Here is a 17,350-nt window from a genome sequence, read left to right as displayed (position 1 = left end):
TCATACTACCCAATACAACTTCTGTGCTTTCTGTACGTTGCATGTTTTTCCAACCTTTGAAAATATTTCATGTTCCAGAAGAAACATTGACAGGAAGGTTACCAACTTCAAGTAAGAACCTCAGAGGAGCTCCCTAAAGAGCCAGCCTCAGTGTCAGAATGAGAGCCATGTCCCTAATGCAGGAGCACTACTGTCTTCATTGGATATTTTGGGATGCAGCTGGCCAGCAGAAGCACTGCACAGCATGGCATGGGAAGGGGCACCCAGCTGTTGTATGAAAGAAGGAAGCTTTTGCTTATTGTTGGGTTCGTAATTAGGTTTTAATACCAGACACCATGACTGCTGCTTGGAAGAAATAAATAGGCATCATTTTCTGGCATCTTGCCAGATAGACAGATTTTACCATATAGCACCAAAGTTTTCTGGTAGAGGAAGAGGTCTTCCTGCCTCCTGTTTTCCTGCCCATATACAAAAGATGTAGAGCAGTAAGGAGCCTGGACACTGTGCTGAGTGCAGGGAAAAAAAAGCCAGAGTGGGGCAGTGGTGCAGTGGCTTCAGACCAGCTTCTGGTGTTGCTTGAAAAACAGATGCTGGCAAGTCAGTAGTGTTGCCATGTGTGTTTTTCTCTGTTCTGTGATCCTGTGTAATTGTAAAGTAGTTTTGCTATCGCAGCAAAATTTTTGTTATAATTTTTTAATCAAAGTAATTTATATGGTATAAGCACACTCTCTTGTTCTCTTTTTCCCCATACCAAATTTGTTTATTTGTTTTTACTGTTTATTAAATTTGTTTTTCATTATCTGTACCCTATCTCAGTTATCACTCAGGTATAAAAAAAATAACATTTTACTGAAATATTTGACAGGGACAAAGGGGCAGTGTTTGAACTGAATAGCAACTTGATACTTCTGTTGCATTTAGATAACTTGGAAAGCTTCAGTATGTAGATTGGAAGAAATCAAGAGACTGCATTTTGGCTTACAGTACTGAGAAGCATTGAGTGTGGTTTCTGCTGCTGTCCATTGAGAACATATGAGCTGTTTTCTACTGGTTCCATCTGCCTTGCACACACACTGCTCAGCAGTCTGTGCCATGTGGGGCTTTTTTTCATGTACATGTTGTTCAATTTCTTTCTGTCACGTGGCTCTCTAACCACAGGCTGTTTTTAAACCATCAGAACCAGGCAGCTTTCCAGATGCCAAGCAGCTGGACTCTGGATCAGCATGAGCTGGAACCTCAGCTCCATCCATAGAAAGCAGCCATGTGTGCATCTGTTAGTCAGGGCTTATTTTAGGCTGTATATGTTGGCTTTCAAGTAGACAGTCCTAGTTTTTGCAGTATGCTTGTTCCCTTGAGTTTGCTGTCATACCCACACTCTGAGCTTGCTGTTTGATGCTGGTTACATAAACTTAGCCATTGTGTGAACAGTGCTGAGATTTTCTAAACACAGAAATTATATTGTGTTAACATCTTTTATCTATTTAACGATGTTGTCATCTTCTGTTTTCATGACATGCATGTGTGCATGTGTATATAAGTATATTTAACTTTTGTTGTCTTTGTCTAGCAAATATGTGCTGCTGTTATTAGGAGCTAGATAATGTCGTGAAAGGCTCTGGTTCTGCTGATCTTATTCATTTTGCTGTCAGTGGTTTTTGGGCATCTATGAACTTTTTCGATGTTCCGTACAACTAATACTGCAGTATAGAAGTTACTGTTAAATAACAAACAATACCAATAAGAATAGGTGTCATGTACGGGATGAAAGTGGAAGTGTTTTCCAGTCTCTCCTCATTCTACTATGTTTGTTGTTGTTTTTCACCTTTGCTTCGTACAAATTGAAGGGTCAGATTTTATATCCAAGCCATTCTTCAAAATGGAGTATTAGTGGTAGATTCAAAATTCAGCTGTAGCTTCAAGGTGTTAAGGTGCCAACACATTTTCTATACGGTGGCATGTTTATTGGCCAGGAGACATTTTGGTGATTACTGCAATGTTTAAGGGAGCGAAAAAGAAATTCAGCTGCATTTAAAATGTTATATATTTTTCAGTGAAAATTGTTCTGTGAACCAGAAAAGCATTCTATTAAAAACAGATGTTTGCTGTGCTGCCCTTGAGGGCTAGCATGACAAGACGAAGCAAGGCAATGTTATTGTTCTTTTGCTTGCTGCTTTTTTTGTTGCTGTTCTTTTTTTTTTTAGTGGACATGATACTTACTGGATTCCTTCTCTCTCTAGGTGGTTTGTTCTGGATGCAGAAACAAGGGATCTGGTCTCAATACACACTGATGGCAATGAGCAGCTCTCAGTGATGCGCTATTCAGTAGGTAGGGAGACTTGTGCATTCAGAATAATTGTGTGATTAGTTTCTGATAAATGGGATGTTTGTTCCCTTAAGCTGTGTTCAACTACTCTCCAGTCACTGAAAAAGACAGAGCTTTGAAAAAAACCCCTGCATTAGGATGCTTAATACCTGAATAATTATCACAATAATACATGACTAATAATATCTGTATATTTGATTTTGTATTTGTTTTTTGTATACTAAATCTCAGAGCTTTGCACCTGCAGACATTGCAGTCTCCTTTCCCAGCCTTTCTTTCACGTTCATCTGTTCTGTCAGCTTTGTTCCCAGAGAAATTAAGAATTTTCATTTAAAATTGTTGGCATGTTAACAGAAGAGAAAAAGCTACATATCAGCATTCTACTATTCTACAGTCTACTCAGGCTGTAAATAGCTTGGAATTTAAATAATATTTAAATATTATTAATATTTAAAATAACCTTCTTAGTTAATTTTTCAAGTTTAGTAATACAAAGCCATAAAACTACGTTTAGGTCTGTCTGAAACTCAGAGCTGTTTGTTAAATATGTACTACGTGATTACACGTACTCCAAAACAGTACTCTTCCCTTGGAGGTGGCATGACAGATCAGCAGAGGAATTCTCTGTTAAAACTGAGTAGAAGAAGAATCTCATAAATCTGCTTCTTTTTTGCTTTTGGATAATATGCAGTGTCAGTGAGTAAAATGCTCCTTTGCTGCTGCCACTTCTGCCAAGCACAGTAATTTATTTCAAATCACTGTTGTTCATCGACACTACAGAGGTATTTAATTGTGACTCAAAGCAATCTTGACCACATTAACCATTTTTTTTTTTCAAATGGAGATAACACTGGTTAAAAAACTACTTACACTGACTGAATGATCCGCTTGCTATTTAGATCTTATTTAGTGCTGATTTATGTGCAATCTGCTCCCCCCTCCCACAGGAAAAAAAAAAAAAAAAAAATCCTATAAATTTGGAATAAATACTGTTCTGCATTTTTAGTAATACAGAAAACTGACCTGCTGTCAACAATTTCCATAAATGTAGTGCAGTCTGAGGATTTGTACTTATTTGTACTTTATCCATTGGACTTTAATTTAAAAGAGCAGAGGTGAAAGACTTTGCCCAAAAAACATACTCTCAAAATAAAAGCATACTGATTGAAAACCAATATAAAGAAAACAGTTATGTAACCTTAAATATCAGGGAATAGCTTAATTGAGACAATTGTCTTAGTGATAAATTTGAAATCATTAAGATTTGAAACACAAAAGTTCTGTTAGTTTCTATTAAATATTTTAATTTTCTGTTGTAGATGGCACCTTACTTGCAGTTGGGTCCCATGACAACTTTATTTACCTCTACATAGTAACAGAAAATGGAAGAAAGTATAGCAGACATGGAAAATGCACTGTAAGTTTTGGGGCAAATATAATCAGTTCTTTTTGTATTTTGATGTGATAGTAGTTGTTAAGCAGTGGAACAGAAAGAAAATCTCTAGATTGATGTTTTTCTACTTTTAATTTTGATTATCATTTTTATGTCTTTTTTAGCACTTAGTTAATTTTAAACTTCATTTAATATGTACTGCAACTTAGTTTTCAGGTGAACACCTTTGCATCAAATGTGAACAGTTTTTCAGCTATTAACTGTTCTTTGAAATAGGAAAATAACAGTAAGAGGCAGAAATGTCTTTTATTTAGATGCTGAAAGTCTTTCTGGGAAAACATTGCACTTTGGAGTTATTTTTTCAAAGAATCATGGAATGACTTGGGTTGGAAGGGACTTTAAAGACCATCTAGTTCCAACCCATGTGCTCCGGGTAGAGACACTTCCCACTAGATCAGATTGCTCAAAGCCCCCTGCAATGTGACCTTTGTGGGGTCAGAGATGGGACAGCCACAGCTTCTCTGGGTAATCTGTTCCAGTGCCTCACTACCCTCTGAGTAACCATTTCTTTCTAATATCTAATCTAAACCTTCCCTCTTTTAGTTTACTGCCATTACCCATTGTAATCCTACCCTCTTTTAGTTTATGGCCATTACTCTCTGTCCTGTAACTGCACTCCCTGGTAAAAAGTCCCTCCTTAGCTTTCCTTTAGACCCACTTTAGGTACTGGAAGGTCTCTCTAGAGTCTTCTCTTCTCCAGGCTGAACAACCCCAGCTCTGTCAATGTGGATTTTGTTGGTTCAACAGGGCCACGTGCAAGGTCTCACACCTAGATTGGGGCAATCCCAAGCACCAGTATAGGCTGGACAGAGAATGTGTTGAGGGCAGCCCTGAGGAGAAGGACGTGGGAGTGTCAGTTGATGAAAAACTCAATATGAACAGGGCATTTTCAGCCCAGAAAGCCAGCCATCTGGGCTGTATCAAAAGCTGTATGCCCAGCAAGTCAGGGAGGTGTTTGTACCCCCTTTGTTCTGCCTTTGTGAGACCTTGCCTGTAGTACTACATCCTGTGTCTGGGGCCCCCAGTACAAGGATGTGGGGCTGTTGGAGCGGGATCAAAGCAGGGCCACAAAGACAAGCTGATCACATGGCCCACCTCTCGAGTCTTGGTTCCTCCAGTGTGTCAAGCACACCACACTGCTTGATGTCATGGTTCTTGCATATTCCTACTGATAAAGTACTTCTTGGACCAACGTAGCATTAGATGATGCAATTTCATTAGAATATATAATTTTGGAGACTGCATATAAGCACTATTTTCAGCTGAATTTTTTATTTTAACATTTGGAATAATACCAATAAATTTCTGGCCCAGGATAAATAAATGCATATGTTGTGCAAGTAATGAAGTTTATTTTAGTTCTTGTGTTTACGTGATATCCCAGTGCTAAAAAGATTGGTTTCAAAAAAGACATTTTTCCTTTTCTTTTTAAGATGTCTAACACCATGGTTTTAGTTGAGCCCTCTCTCTAGGTTATTGGGAATATTTACATAATGAGCATCTGATCCTCAGTGGAACTTGTAAATGATATCATAAAACTAGGTTCACATATCAAATGTGGCTTTTGTTTTTTAAAGAATGCATCCCCTGCTCAAAATACTTCTCATGTGTTTATAATCAGCTGGATTTCTCTAGTTTTAAAAATAAAGGACCTTCTCAAGCTGTTAATTTGAAAGTGGGGGTGAGAGGACCATAAGCCTAAACCATGCTTTGTAATATGTTATGCTGGTGATCTTTGATACAAGATTCACAGTGGAACCTACTGTGGGTGGGAAACGGCTGATTGTTGGCGAGTCCTTTAGTACCACATGTGATATCTTTGAGAGATTTCCAGTTTCCAGGCCATTCTTCTGAGGACAACTCACACCACCCAGTCCACACTGTTTGAGGACTGGGCATGCTGGGGACTCCTTGGGAGTGATGTGGGGTGAGCCAAGGTAGTGACAGCCAGCTCTACCCCAACACAGCATTTCAGTTCATCACCTATTTTTTAGGTACAAAACATAAAATCACTCAAGGACCTCTAATCTTAAAATACATACTTAGCTTGCAAAATGTCCATCAAGTTGTCCAAGTTCTTTGAAGAAATATGAAATCATTTATTTCTTTATATCTTATGTGTTGCTTTCCAGAGAGCATATTGTAATTTAAACCAGTATCAACTGGTGTTCAGGCTCCTTGTCTTTTTGTTGTAGGAGAATATTTCAGAGAGCAATTAGTTTGCTGATAATGCCGCTTTATTTCAGCAACAAATGTGTTAATAAGTGGCCTTATAATTCAAAATCAGCTAGGAATATTGATCAACTACCAGTTTTCAGTGACTGAGGATGTTGAAGCTGTGCCAAAGTAACACCCCGCTGGAAAGTGTTTCTCTCCTTCCCTATCCTTTTTGTCCTCATGCACCCCAAGACTTTTTCAGATATGCACCTTCTTTTCATACATCTGTGTGCCTTGGCTGAGGGCACATAATGTGGGCTGTAAAAATTGAGGTGGGAAAAACAAGCATTGTTATACTTAGGCATGATCAAGAATTCATGTTTCAGTGCTGATTTCTGTTAACTGTTCTTTTTCAGTCTGAGCAACTGCACGTAGAGGCCAAAATTAGCAGTCTGCTTTCTGTTGGGGCTGAGCTGCTCTGACCCTTCCAGCCCAAGCAGATAGCAGCAGCCTGCAAGCTGACCAATTGTATTGTAGAGATACCGGTTGGGTTTCATCCACCCCTGTGCCAGAGGGCCAAAACCAGATTGTTGTGAAGCAGGGTGGCACCCAGGAGTGCTTGGGACCTGGGGCAGTCCTGGCAAGGGCTTGGGTGCTGGCACTGCATCCTTCTGGCATTCCTCTGTCATCCAGTAGCCTCACCGAGTGACCTCCAAGTAGTATGACTCAGTCCTCCTGCTAGGCAATTTCTGGTTGTTTCTTCCAACTTGAAAACATAGTTTGAATACTTTCAGAAGGATTTTATCTACTGAACCAGCATCAGTTTGTATATAAGGGCTATATTCCCAGTGTTATGTTTAAATCCCCTTTCAGTCACAGTGAGGCTTTCTGGGGCTCCTGCAGAGGCATGGCTGTGGCCTGTAGTGTGCCTCCGCAGTGAGCAGTGGCCATGGCTGTGATCAGAAGGAATTCCAGATTAGCTGAAATGACCGCTTTGGCTTGTGCAGCTGTTTTTCAAGGGCTCCAGCTATGCAGACAGCAATGTGGAGGTATGGGCTAAGTTATGAATTTCCTATGTCTCAGCAGCTCAAGGCTAGCCACAGCCGTTTCTGTTTGCCTTACAGCAGAGCTATCTGTTAGCAAAGGAGGAGAAAGTACTCTGCGTTTACCAAGAGGGCTGTGAGCTGAAAGCTGTGCGAGCAGCCATGTGTCTGATGCACTAAGCTTAGCCTGAATAAATGCCCATCCTGTAGGCTGTGGGCATTTTGACTCCTAAACCACTGAAGTCTGAAACAGACAACCATTTCCAATGAAGGATTGATTTTCCATGTGGTCAAATTACTTTGCTAGCCAGAGATAATGTGAGTGATTATGGTCATCATATATAAAGGTACAGAAGAGAGTAAAGCATTACTTTATTGGTAGCAGCTACTGAAGAAGGTTTTTAATAAAAATTTGGATTATTCTTCTTAAAAAATAGTTATCATGCAGGGATCACTTGCTCGAAGGGATTTTCCAGCATGGAGCCCCCTGGCCAATTGCATTGTTCTCTTCCCACCACCCCTAGGAATTTTAACAGCTGCCAAATGTCTGGCAGGATTTAGTAAATGACTGACCAATTCTTTTCCATCTTGGAGTTAGCTTGCAAATTTGAAGGCTTGGAAAATAAGAGGGGGGGAAAGGAATCCTAGCCAGTACTGCATTCATTTTTTTGTCAAAATGCCAAGTTTGCCTGTTAATACAATATATCCTACCCATGACTGCAATGTAGTTATGTCAATACATGAAAATTAGTTCATAAATAAATCTTTCTGGATAGCTTTTCTCCTAAGTGTTTTTAGACCCTCTCACAGAAGACCTAGTGACAGACAGATCAGGTTATATTTCCACACATAACCCTTGAAGTGCTCAGTATCTCTTATGCCATGCTGAAAAAGAGGTTGACATGGCAGCTGGACCAGTCCATGCTCCAGTGTGGCTCTATGGGATGCTCAGGAACAGGCAGTGCTGCAGTGCCATGGGGCCTTGAGGAAGCTGAGGGCCAATGTCTTCCTGAGGAGTAAGGAAGGAGAATGGGCAGCTGTCTGTCATGGAGGTGGCATGCTGCTGTCTAGCAGTTGGTTGGGGAAGGGAAAATAAGCAGTCTTGCCTTGGAGAGAAGAGCAGAAAGAAGAAATAGGAAAGTACAAGAAGAAAAGAGTGACAGGAATGTCTTTTCTACAACAACAACAAAAAAAATTTTACCCTTTGCAAATATGCAGCTTCTCTGGAGACTCTCTTATCTTTATTCTTAGTATTACTACTGTCAGCAAAAATATCTAATGCTTAAGTAAAACATTCTACCCAGACACATTTAGTTTCTCCTGCAGCACCAAAGATGGGTATTTAGTGCTTGATGTCTTACTGGTAACTGCAATCAGGCAAAGGTGTTTTTATTAGGCAGGGTGACCTATGTAGCATAGGAGGATTCCATTTGAAGTTGGTATTAATTAGTATATGTGCCGTGTAAGACATTGCAGAAGCTTTCATAAAGATTGTAGGGGTTTTCTTGTAATGCTTCCTTATCTTGCAGTTTAACATGGTGGTTACTGATCAAAGCGTCCTAAGTTTTTAAGATAAGTAAAGAGAGAAATGCTCTCAATGTGGATGCATGTATTTGAAATTATTTTGAATGGATAGTGAAATGAAGTGTTCTGATGAGATCCAAAAGTGATCCATTGCACGTTAACTTGTCTTTCTAAATTAGTCACGGTATATTCTTTCTTAATGCAGTACAAAGTACAAATGTGAGCTCATCAGTATTTTAGCAGTGTACCTTCTCGGAGTAAATCACGCTGTGGTCCGGGCGGGACGACAGTGTTTACCCGTGAGGAATCCGCCATGCCGTGGGGAGGCAGGGTGCCCAACTGTGTGTGTTTGGCTGCTAGTGAGTGTGGCTCTGGGCAGTAAGCAGCCTTTAAAGGAGTGCAAGTAGCTGGAGGTGGGTGGGGAGGTGCTTTTTTCCTGCTAGCTGTCCCATCCGTGGTTGCAACTTCTGCTGCTATTTTATTTAAAATGTGTGCTTCATGTTGATGTTAATGCATTCTTCCTTAGGGACATTCCAGCTATATTACACACCTTGATTGGTCCCCAGACAACAAGCATATAATGTCAAACTCAGGAGACTATGAAATACTATACTGTAAGTATGATGTGAAATGTACTGGAAACAAAAGCATGCATTAACTATCACAATATTTAGAAGAATGTGTTTGAGTCTTTGCAAAATGCTCGCTGACTAATTTGAACTCTTGTAACCTGATATCTTGATGTTATTCAGAGCTGTGTGTTACCTAATGGCAATGCCAAATATAGCTTACTTCTTTACAAGGTCATAAATCAAGTTAACAGCTTAGAATTTACAGAACAAGTGGCGCTACGTTTTGATGTTGGCTCAAATCTCCATAGATTGAAAATAATATATATAGTTGTCTAATTTGTGTCAACAGTACTGGTTATTTTGGAGGGATAAAATCAGCAGGTCTGTGCCTCTGTTCAGTTGTTTGTTTGTTAACTTTGACTGGTGATGCTGAGAACTGAGAAAAGCAATAATACTACGTTAATGAATTAATGATTATCTTGTTTTTGCATTTGTCATTTTTATATGTGAAAATATGAATTTAATATATAGTTTTTAGGCCACAAGTTCAACTTGTTTAGTGTATATCAGCCTACACTATTTTTTTGTAATGTTCATATAGTTTTAGCAAGGGAAAAAAAGGACTACAGTTCTGTTGCTGCATAGACAAGAAGAGCCAGAAGTTTAAATATCTGATATGTTGACATGTTCCTTTTGCTTGTCACTGCTTAGGCTTCAAATCTGGATAGCACAGTGCCTGACTGTAGCAAAAGGAAGTGTTGGTGGTTGTAACTGCCTGCACAGGAAAGCGAAGAGCTGTGACCCATTGACTTTGGGCTGGTTTATTGAAAGAGACATTTTGTTGGGAAGCAGTCTTTCCTTTCTATATCTAGTTGAAAAGCTGTCCAAGTAGTTGCAAGTCCAAGTAGTCTCTGGCAGTAGTTTCTCACTGCTTTAAAAGCAGAGTTTCCTGAATGGTTGACTGATTTTTAGTATGCTCATCAAGCTGGTAGGAAGGAGTCATTCAGCTATTACATGAAAGCATTTATTGCATCAAAACATTTTGTAGGCTATTCTACAGTAGCAGTGGACTCAAACTACAAGTGCATTTGAGGTATGCTAATCTGAAAATGGAAATGAAAATTAAATGTAGCTCTTAGATATTGGGCAAAACATCAGGTGTCTAGAAGGTACTGGTGTATCTTTGCCTCTGCAGTGCAATTCCAAGTTGGTCTTAAGATTTGTTTTGTTACTGTTTCTATTAATTTTAGCATCTTTAAAGAGCACCTGTATAAATGTGAGGGTATATGCTGTAACTCTTATTTCACTTTTATTACAGGGGACATTCCAAGTGGCTGCAAGTTAATCAGGAATCGTTCTGACTGTAAGGATATAGATTGGACGACATACACTTGTGTGCTAGGCTTTCAAGTGTTTGGTAAGCACCATTTAATTTGCTTTTAAGCTACTTGATGCTTTTGTGATTTCTTTCTGGGATGGAGAGGACAGCCCAAAGAGACTGACTATTGCACTAGTCTATGATACAGACCACTGGATACTGCACAGCGTAATTGTAATTGATATCTATTAAATCTTGAAGCGTAGTATTTGATTTTTCTGCTGTCATTTTAGACTACCATCTTTGGGAAGTTTGAACTAAAAAGCTGGTATTTTTAAGTGTTCTTATGGTACAGGTAGATTGCTCTTTTCGTATGTTGATTTGGGATAGGAGACTATGCAAGTGTAAGATAGTTCATGACTTACAGTCATGACAGCACCTTGATAGCTGTAGTAAAAAATGAATAATAGACACTGGTTTTTAAGAGTAATACTGCTTAGAAAGTAAAAGATTGTACACCTAATGATTTATTTCTAAAATGTAAAAAATAATAATTTCGCAGCTGACAGATACGTTAATAATCTAGTTTGGGACTGTATGCAACTAGTCCAAGCAGCTCCTGCTGATGGCATCTCTGTTGACCTTAAACAAGTTGCTCCTCTGTGTCAGGTTGAAAAGTACTACTCAATCCAATTTGTGTGAGCAGGATGCTGAATGTTTTACTTCTACCACTAATCAGATACCTCCCTCAGTTGTTCACATTGTAGGAAGCACCAAAAGCAGGCAAATCAGCAGTTTCTTTAGAAGGGAAGGTTAGGTTTACAGATCTTTTCTTCTCAACTGCTAGGAGTTCATTTCTGAATATCAGTTTATACAGGGTAGAAAAAAATCACGTAACTTAAGTGCTTTGTTTTAGCTTCTGACAGCTATCATTTATATTTTTAGATTGTCAGTTGCTTAATGAGCAGCTAGTCAAAAGATTAGTTAGCAACTAATCAAAAGTTTGCAGGTTTTTTGGGGGCTAACACTAATGTTGTTGCATGGTGTAGATATTAGGTGGAAGGAATCTGGAGGCTTTATAACCAGCCTCATGTCTCTGAGTTCCAAAGATCTGAGGCAGAGCCAAATGAATAGAGGGATCAGGGAAGGATTCTGACTGGTAGATAAACTGCCACAAGTATTTTTTAGATATTCAGAACTTGAGAGTAGGTACCAAAGATAAACAGGCATTTGCTCTTTCTGGAGCTGAATGCAGTTGCTTAATGCAGTTTTAATAAAAAATATTGGCTTCCATTATCCAGATAAATGTGTACCAGATTGTCTATGTGCATGTTTTTATTCATTTTGTCTGTGAAATTTAGATTGGATGGCTGTTTCCTCTTGATGCTCTGTACATGTAAGCCCAAGCTGATTAAAGCTATCAGTTCATAGTAGTCATTTCCTTATTTTGCTGCTGTGGAGCTACAACTGAAATAATAACATAACACAAATGCATTTTTGAAGTGGAATATCAAGATTCAGAAAACAATAATGTCAAAATCAAAGCTCTCTGTTCTGTGCTAATATGACCTTTCTCCAGGAGCAGTGAAAGCACTTTGTAAGGCAAATGAACTGACTGCTCTTGCTGGCATAGCCTGAGATCTGAAGCCACTTTTTGTTTTATTTGGAGTACTTTTATCTAGCAAAAATTTGGGGGCAGCAGAAGATGGCTTTGTTGCTACTGATAGAGTTATGTCGCTTGGTGGTATAAGAGAGAAAAAGTAAATGGAGCAGCTGATCTAAGCACTTTCCCAGAAGAGTTTGAAATGGAAGTGCATATGAAGCAAAGGTTTGGAATAGAATCCTTCCATGCAGCGTAAATGGTACTCACTGACATTTATCAATGCTTGCTGAACATTTATGGAGACCAAACACTGCATATAAATGAGCACAGTGAGGCAATGGGTGGTGCTTTTCATCGGTGGTGACAGCAACATTGGATCATGCAGGTTCTTGTTCATCACTGGTAAAAATACATAGCTAATGGCAGTGACTGTATTAAAAATGAGTGTTTTATAGCCAAGAATTTGCTCTATCAAATAGTGTTATTATGCTCTTTGCATCTGTTGTAATTTCCATGGAGATAAGTAGGAGGTATTACTTTCAGAGCAACCTACGTATTTAAACTTGCTAGACAGGATTCATCATGCTTTAATTTTGTATTGTCTGGTGTTTTGACACCACTTTCAGAATCATATAATTGTGGCTTGGTCCCAGACAAAGGCAATAATTTTCCCATTAAATCAGACAGTGCAGATATTTTCTGTTGGCTTTGACACCAGAGTGAGCTGGCTCAGGGATCCAAAAAAACCTGGGCGCTGCTCACTTTGATGTTCAGAAGAGAGCGCTGAGTTTATGGGATTTAGGCTTTCAGGAGCATGTGTTTTACAGATTCAGCTCTATGGATGGTGTCTGTAGGCACAGGCATTGCACTGTTGTTGGCAGACTAAAGAAGATGGAAGCACACAGTGGGGATGAGAATAGCATCACTCCCTTTTGGCTCTCAATACTACTGTAGTGGCTTAGTGGTATCCTCAGTCTGCACCCTGAGCACTTGAAGTTGCTTCCTTGTTTACTGCACATTTTCCACACTTCCCTCTGAGCAGATTCTTCTGAGAGGCTTACTCCTGACCAGCAGAATTTATTAAAATTGAAGTACAGCTGTTGAAGTCCTATTATTTCAGTATTGTTTTTTTTTTCTTATTTTAAAGCTCTTAAAAACTCAGAACTTGGTCACTTTAATGCCTTAGCTTTCCATGCTTTCCAGCTGCACTGAAAGTGAACCCTACTTTATTATATTAAAAGATTGTCTGGCATTTATAAATGCTGAAGGAATTTTTGAACACAAAAAAAATGTTTAATAAGAGACGCAATCTTGAATATTAGTCTTTTTAATCTTAAATTAAAAAGAAGAGGAAATAGCGTAGCTAATTTAGGGCTGCCTGCCTTAGGTGCTATCTGAAACTTCAGGAAAATGGCTTTAAGTTCATTTATTCCTCCCATCTGATGACAGTATTTTATATAAGGAATGCAGGAAAAAGTTAAAATTAATTCATTTTGAGCTACTTGGAAATTGTTTAATATATTTTTCAGATTTAATTCATTGGTGCAAGAGTATTAAAATATTTCTGAATACCTTCTGCACCATTTCATGCCTTTATTAAATAATATGCCATGTAGTTTGTTGGCACTGCATTGAATGTGATAAGCTGCCTTTGTTATTGGTCAGAGAAAATGAAGTTCTCACTCAACCCACTGAAGAACTGGGAGGGGGAAAACAGCTTTAAAGTTAAATGTTTTTTTGCCATTTTGCTTAAAAAGAAGAAAATGTAGGTGTTTGAAAAGATAAGGTAGTGCTATGTCTGAGGTTTTTGCTGTATAAGGTGATGTGCTTTTTAAAAAAGCATGTGCTTTTTATTCCACCAAAGCCAGTGATTATAAGGAAGGTTTTTTCATATCTTAGAGTCGATATCTCTTTCAGTAAATCAGGCACAAAATCCTTCTTGAGGTGGAAAAAAATTGAAGGGAAAAAATCTTCATAACTCTCAGGTTAATCAAAAAAATTACTCTCACCTACAAAATCTGCCACCATTGGCATAAATTTCTATTTTACAACACCTTGCTTAATTTTCTTTCAGTTTTTCTCACAGGTGTCAATCACCAGTTTTCTTAGGATAATCTCTGAGGTCTTCATTTTTGTTCAAACTACAGACTCTCCCCTTCCCAGATTGTTCATCCAACTGCTTTTCATCCAAGCAGTGTTGTTATTCTTTTGTCTAGACATATCAATGTCTTATTTTTTTACTTAAAAGCATATTGAATTGTACTTAAGCAGTTGACAGCGCTTTCATCTATGAAATTTGCAGTCTGGGTTTCTGTATAAAGTATCATCAGTCGTCTCTGTTGAATCATGCAAATATTAAAAATTGCAACAACAACAACAAAAAACTCTGAATAATGTACAGTACTTTGCCTTGTTTCATACTTCAGCAGCAGTCTTGCTTTTTAAATGCTCGTGTGTAAGTCTGTGATAATTTAAGAGTTGCTAGTCTAAGCAACAAACTTAATCTTAAAATCAGCGTTAGGAAAGACTGAGCTTTTCACCAGGAAATATATCAAGCCCAAGAGATTATCTGGGCCAGGGCTGAGGGCCTGAGGGTAGAAGGGACTGTGGGAGAACAGCATTAGGCTGACAATGACTACAACATTTAATTCAACACCTGCTCCATTTTCCAATTGAATTTCTTGTTTTTCTTTTGTTATGCTTGTCTGTCACAGCCGTATAGATTTTGTTTGATAAATATCTGCTATCCAAATATCTGCACTCCTTTCTCCTAGGAGTATGGCCTGAAGGATCAGATGGGACAGACATAAATGCTCTTGTCAGATCCCATAATCGAAAAGTGATAGCAGTTGCTGATGATTTTTGTAAGGTCCATCTCTTTCAGTATCCCTGTTCCAAGCCAAAGGTAAGTCTAGACCAGTCTGATCTTATGTGTATGTTTGCACTACATGATGATTTCCTTGCCAGACACCTGCTTTCAGCCTAAGTATTTTGGAAACTGGCAACCAAATCTGTGAGAACAGCACTAGAGATGAAAGCATACTTTTATCCATTAATGTAACAGTTGGTTCATAAGATTAAGATTTTTATAACGTGAATTTATTTATATATATATACTGAAGTAGCCATAGTTATCCTTAAGTTCTGGAGCAGAAGCTTGATTCATTCTGTTCAAAGGCCTTAATTCATAGAAACATTATGGTTGGAGAAGACCACTAAGGTCATCTAATCCAATCATCAACCTATCACCAATATGTCCACTAAACCTTGTCTCTAGGTGCCTCATCTACATGTTTCTCGAGCATTTCCGGGGAGGGTGACTCCACCACCTCCCTGGGCAGCCTTTGTTAGTGCCTGACCACTCTTTCAGAGAAGTTTTTCCTAGTATCCTAGTTTGGTGTACATTACCTTTCAAATGATGTTCTAAATTTTTCCTGAGTTGTAAACATTAAGAAGAGAAGATTTATTGTATGGGAAATCTAAGCATATATTGGTACTTGTATATGTGAATGAAGGGCTGAACAATATTAACTTTAGATTTCAGTATCCTGTGTTCTTGTAATGAAATGTGTGATTCTTCTTTCCTGCTTATTTTAATAGGCTCCGAGTCACAAATACAGTGCTCACAGTAGTCATGTGACAAATGTCAGCTTTACCCATAGTGATAGTCACTTGATCTCAACTGGAGGGAAAGACATGAGTATTATCCAATGGAAACTTGTGGAGAAGGTAACTCTACCACAAAATGACATTGTTGTAGACATCGGTGCAACCAAAGTGCCCATTTCTGCCAGTGAGAATGCTGTACAGTCTCCTGCTCCCCTCCCGCAGCCTTTTAACGAAATGAACCAAATTGAAAGTGTAACTGGCAGCTCTCCGGCCTCCTTGGAGAGCAACTTGGAGCAGTCTGCAGAGGCCAGTGAGGAACAGAGCGAGGAGCAAAGTGATGGGAGCAGCCTGGACCCCGCCGAGCCAGGCTACGAGGAGCCCTCCAACGAGACGAGTGAGGAGCACAGCGAGTCCACGGTCACTGAGGAGCAGCAGGAGAACTCGCCAGAGTCATAATGCTCCCAGCTCAGACGGTTGTTATTGTCCCTTGGTGTGCGTGCTTTCATTACAGGGTGAGGGTTCAAATAGGCAAAAGTAGCTGAGATTCATGACCACTCCAGCTTTTTGAGTTTTGGTGAAATTTTTAGTCTGAGCTTCAGTTCAATATGTGGAACCATCCCAAGGGCCTGGCTTCGATGGTTTGTATCAAGATCTGGTCAAAGTTAGTAGTGGACATTATCATAGATCCATTGTAGTTCTGAAATTGCTGTTAGGAAGTGGCATGAAATATATACTGGAAAAAAAGGTTAGCTCTAAGAATTAGCTGAGATAGACCACCTTACCTATGTGAAAGGGCTTTCTGAAAGAGCTAAGCTGATGGGAAGCACTGAGCAATTCCAGCTGAGGAGTTACTGTGCTGCTTTTTCTAGGTGCGAAGACAAACAAAAACCAAAAATCTCTTGGTAGGGCTGTTTTCCTTTGTTTTTTCTTAGTGAGAAAAATAGAGGAAAAACAATGTAATGATGCCACGTGTATGGCAATGCCTTCTTGATCTAACACATATGCAATTTTCTAACACTACTAATTCCTAGTGGAGTCTGGACATGCTCACAGTTGGTCTGCCCTGGGTGCTGCTAGTTCTAAGGCAAATCCTATTGAGGAATGGTGTCAGCTGTTCCATTTTTTTAGGCTACTTAATAACAGACTAACCAAATACTGGTGTGTTTCACTTTTCATGACCTGAAAGTTGATTTAAACAGTAGGATCCAATTGTCTCTTCAAAGAATTGCCTAGAGAGTCTTTACAGTGACTTTGATGTGAATGGCAGAGAATGTGCGACAAGAACACAAGTCAGATGGGCTCCAGAGTTAAGCTTTAAGCCTTCAAGCAGAACTTGCTCCATCCGTAGTAGGAGAAAAATACAGTTAACTTAAATTATTAAATTGGTGCTTGGGATTAGTATTAGTATTAGTCGGTAATTTTTTTCTTAATTTTTAGAGGTAACTCTAGGAATCATTAAACTGCAATCTTTTTCTTTTTTCTTTTTTCTTTTTTCTTTTTTCTTTTTTCTTTTTTCTTTTTCTTTTTCTTTTTCTTTTTCTTTTTCTTTTTCCTCTTCTCTTCTCTTCTCTTCTCTTCTCTTCTCTTCTCTTCTCTTCTCTTCTCTTCTCTTCTCTTCTCTTCTCTTCTCTTCTCTTCTCTCCTTCTGTTCCTTTAGCAATGGTGATAGAAGCATACAGCAATTTAGATGATGTGATATTTTTTTTGTTTTTGTTTTCAGACTTGCTGATATATTTTGTGACTTTGTT

General features: G+C 38.8%; 1 protein-coding gene across 4 annotated transcripts in view; it reads left to right on the top strand.

Annotated features, from left to right (window-relative positions):
* EML4 (EMAP like 4) overlaps nt 1-17,088 on the top strand; it is a 153,395-nt gene extending 136,307 nt beyond the window's left edge. For all 4 annotated transcript variants that reach the window (XM_042884479.1, XM_042884489.1, XM_042884472.1 and 1 more), the window contains exons 19-24: nt 2,238-2,326; nt 3,643-3,740; nt 9,027-9,114; nt 10,391-10,489; nt 14,768-14,898; nt 15,594-17,088. In XM_042884479.1, the coding sequence (XP_042740413.1) occupies nt 2,238-2,326; nt 3,643-3,740; nt 9,027-9,114; nt 10,391-10,489; nt 14,768-14,898; nt 15,594-16,058 (970 nt within the window). In that variant the 3' untranslated portion in view covers nt 16,059-17,088. The remainder of the gene's footprint in view (nt 1-2,237; nt 2,327-3,642; nt 3,741-9,026; nt 9,115-10,390; nt 10,490-14,767; nt 14,899-15,593) is intronic.
* Nucleotides 17,089-17,350: the final 262 nt, after the last annotated feature.

Source organism: Lagopus leucura, unplaced genomic scaffold, assembly GCF_019238085.1.
Source record: "Lagopus leucura isolate 7727_CA_CO unplaced genomic scaffold, USGS_WTPT01 Super-Scaffold_73, whole genome shotgun sequence".
Lineage (NCBI taxonomy): Eukaryota > Metazoa > Chordata > Aves > Galliformes > Phasianidae > Lagopus > Lagopus leucura.
Note: the sequence above shows the minus strand (reverse complement) of the source record. Positions and strands in the feature narration are given on the sequence as shown.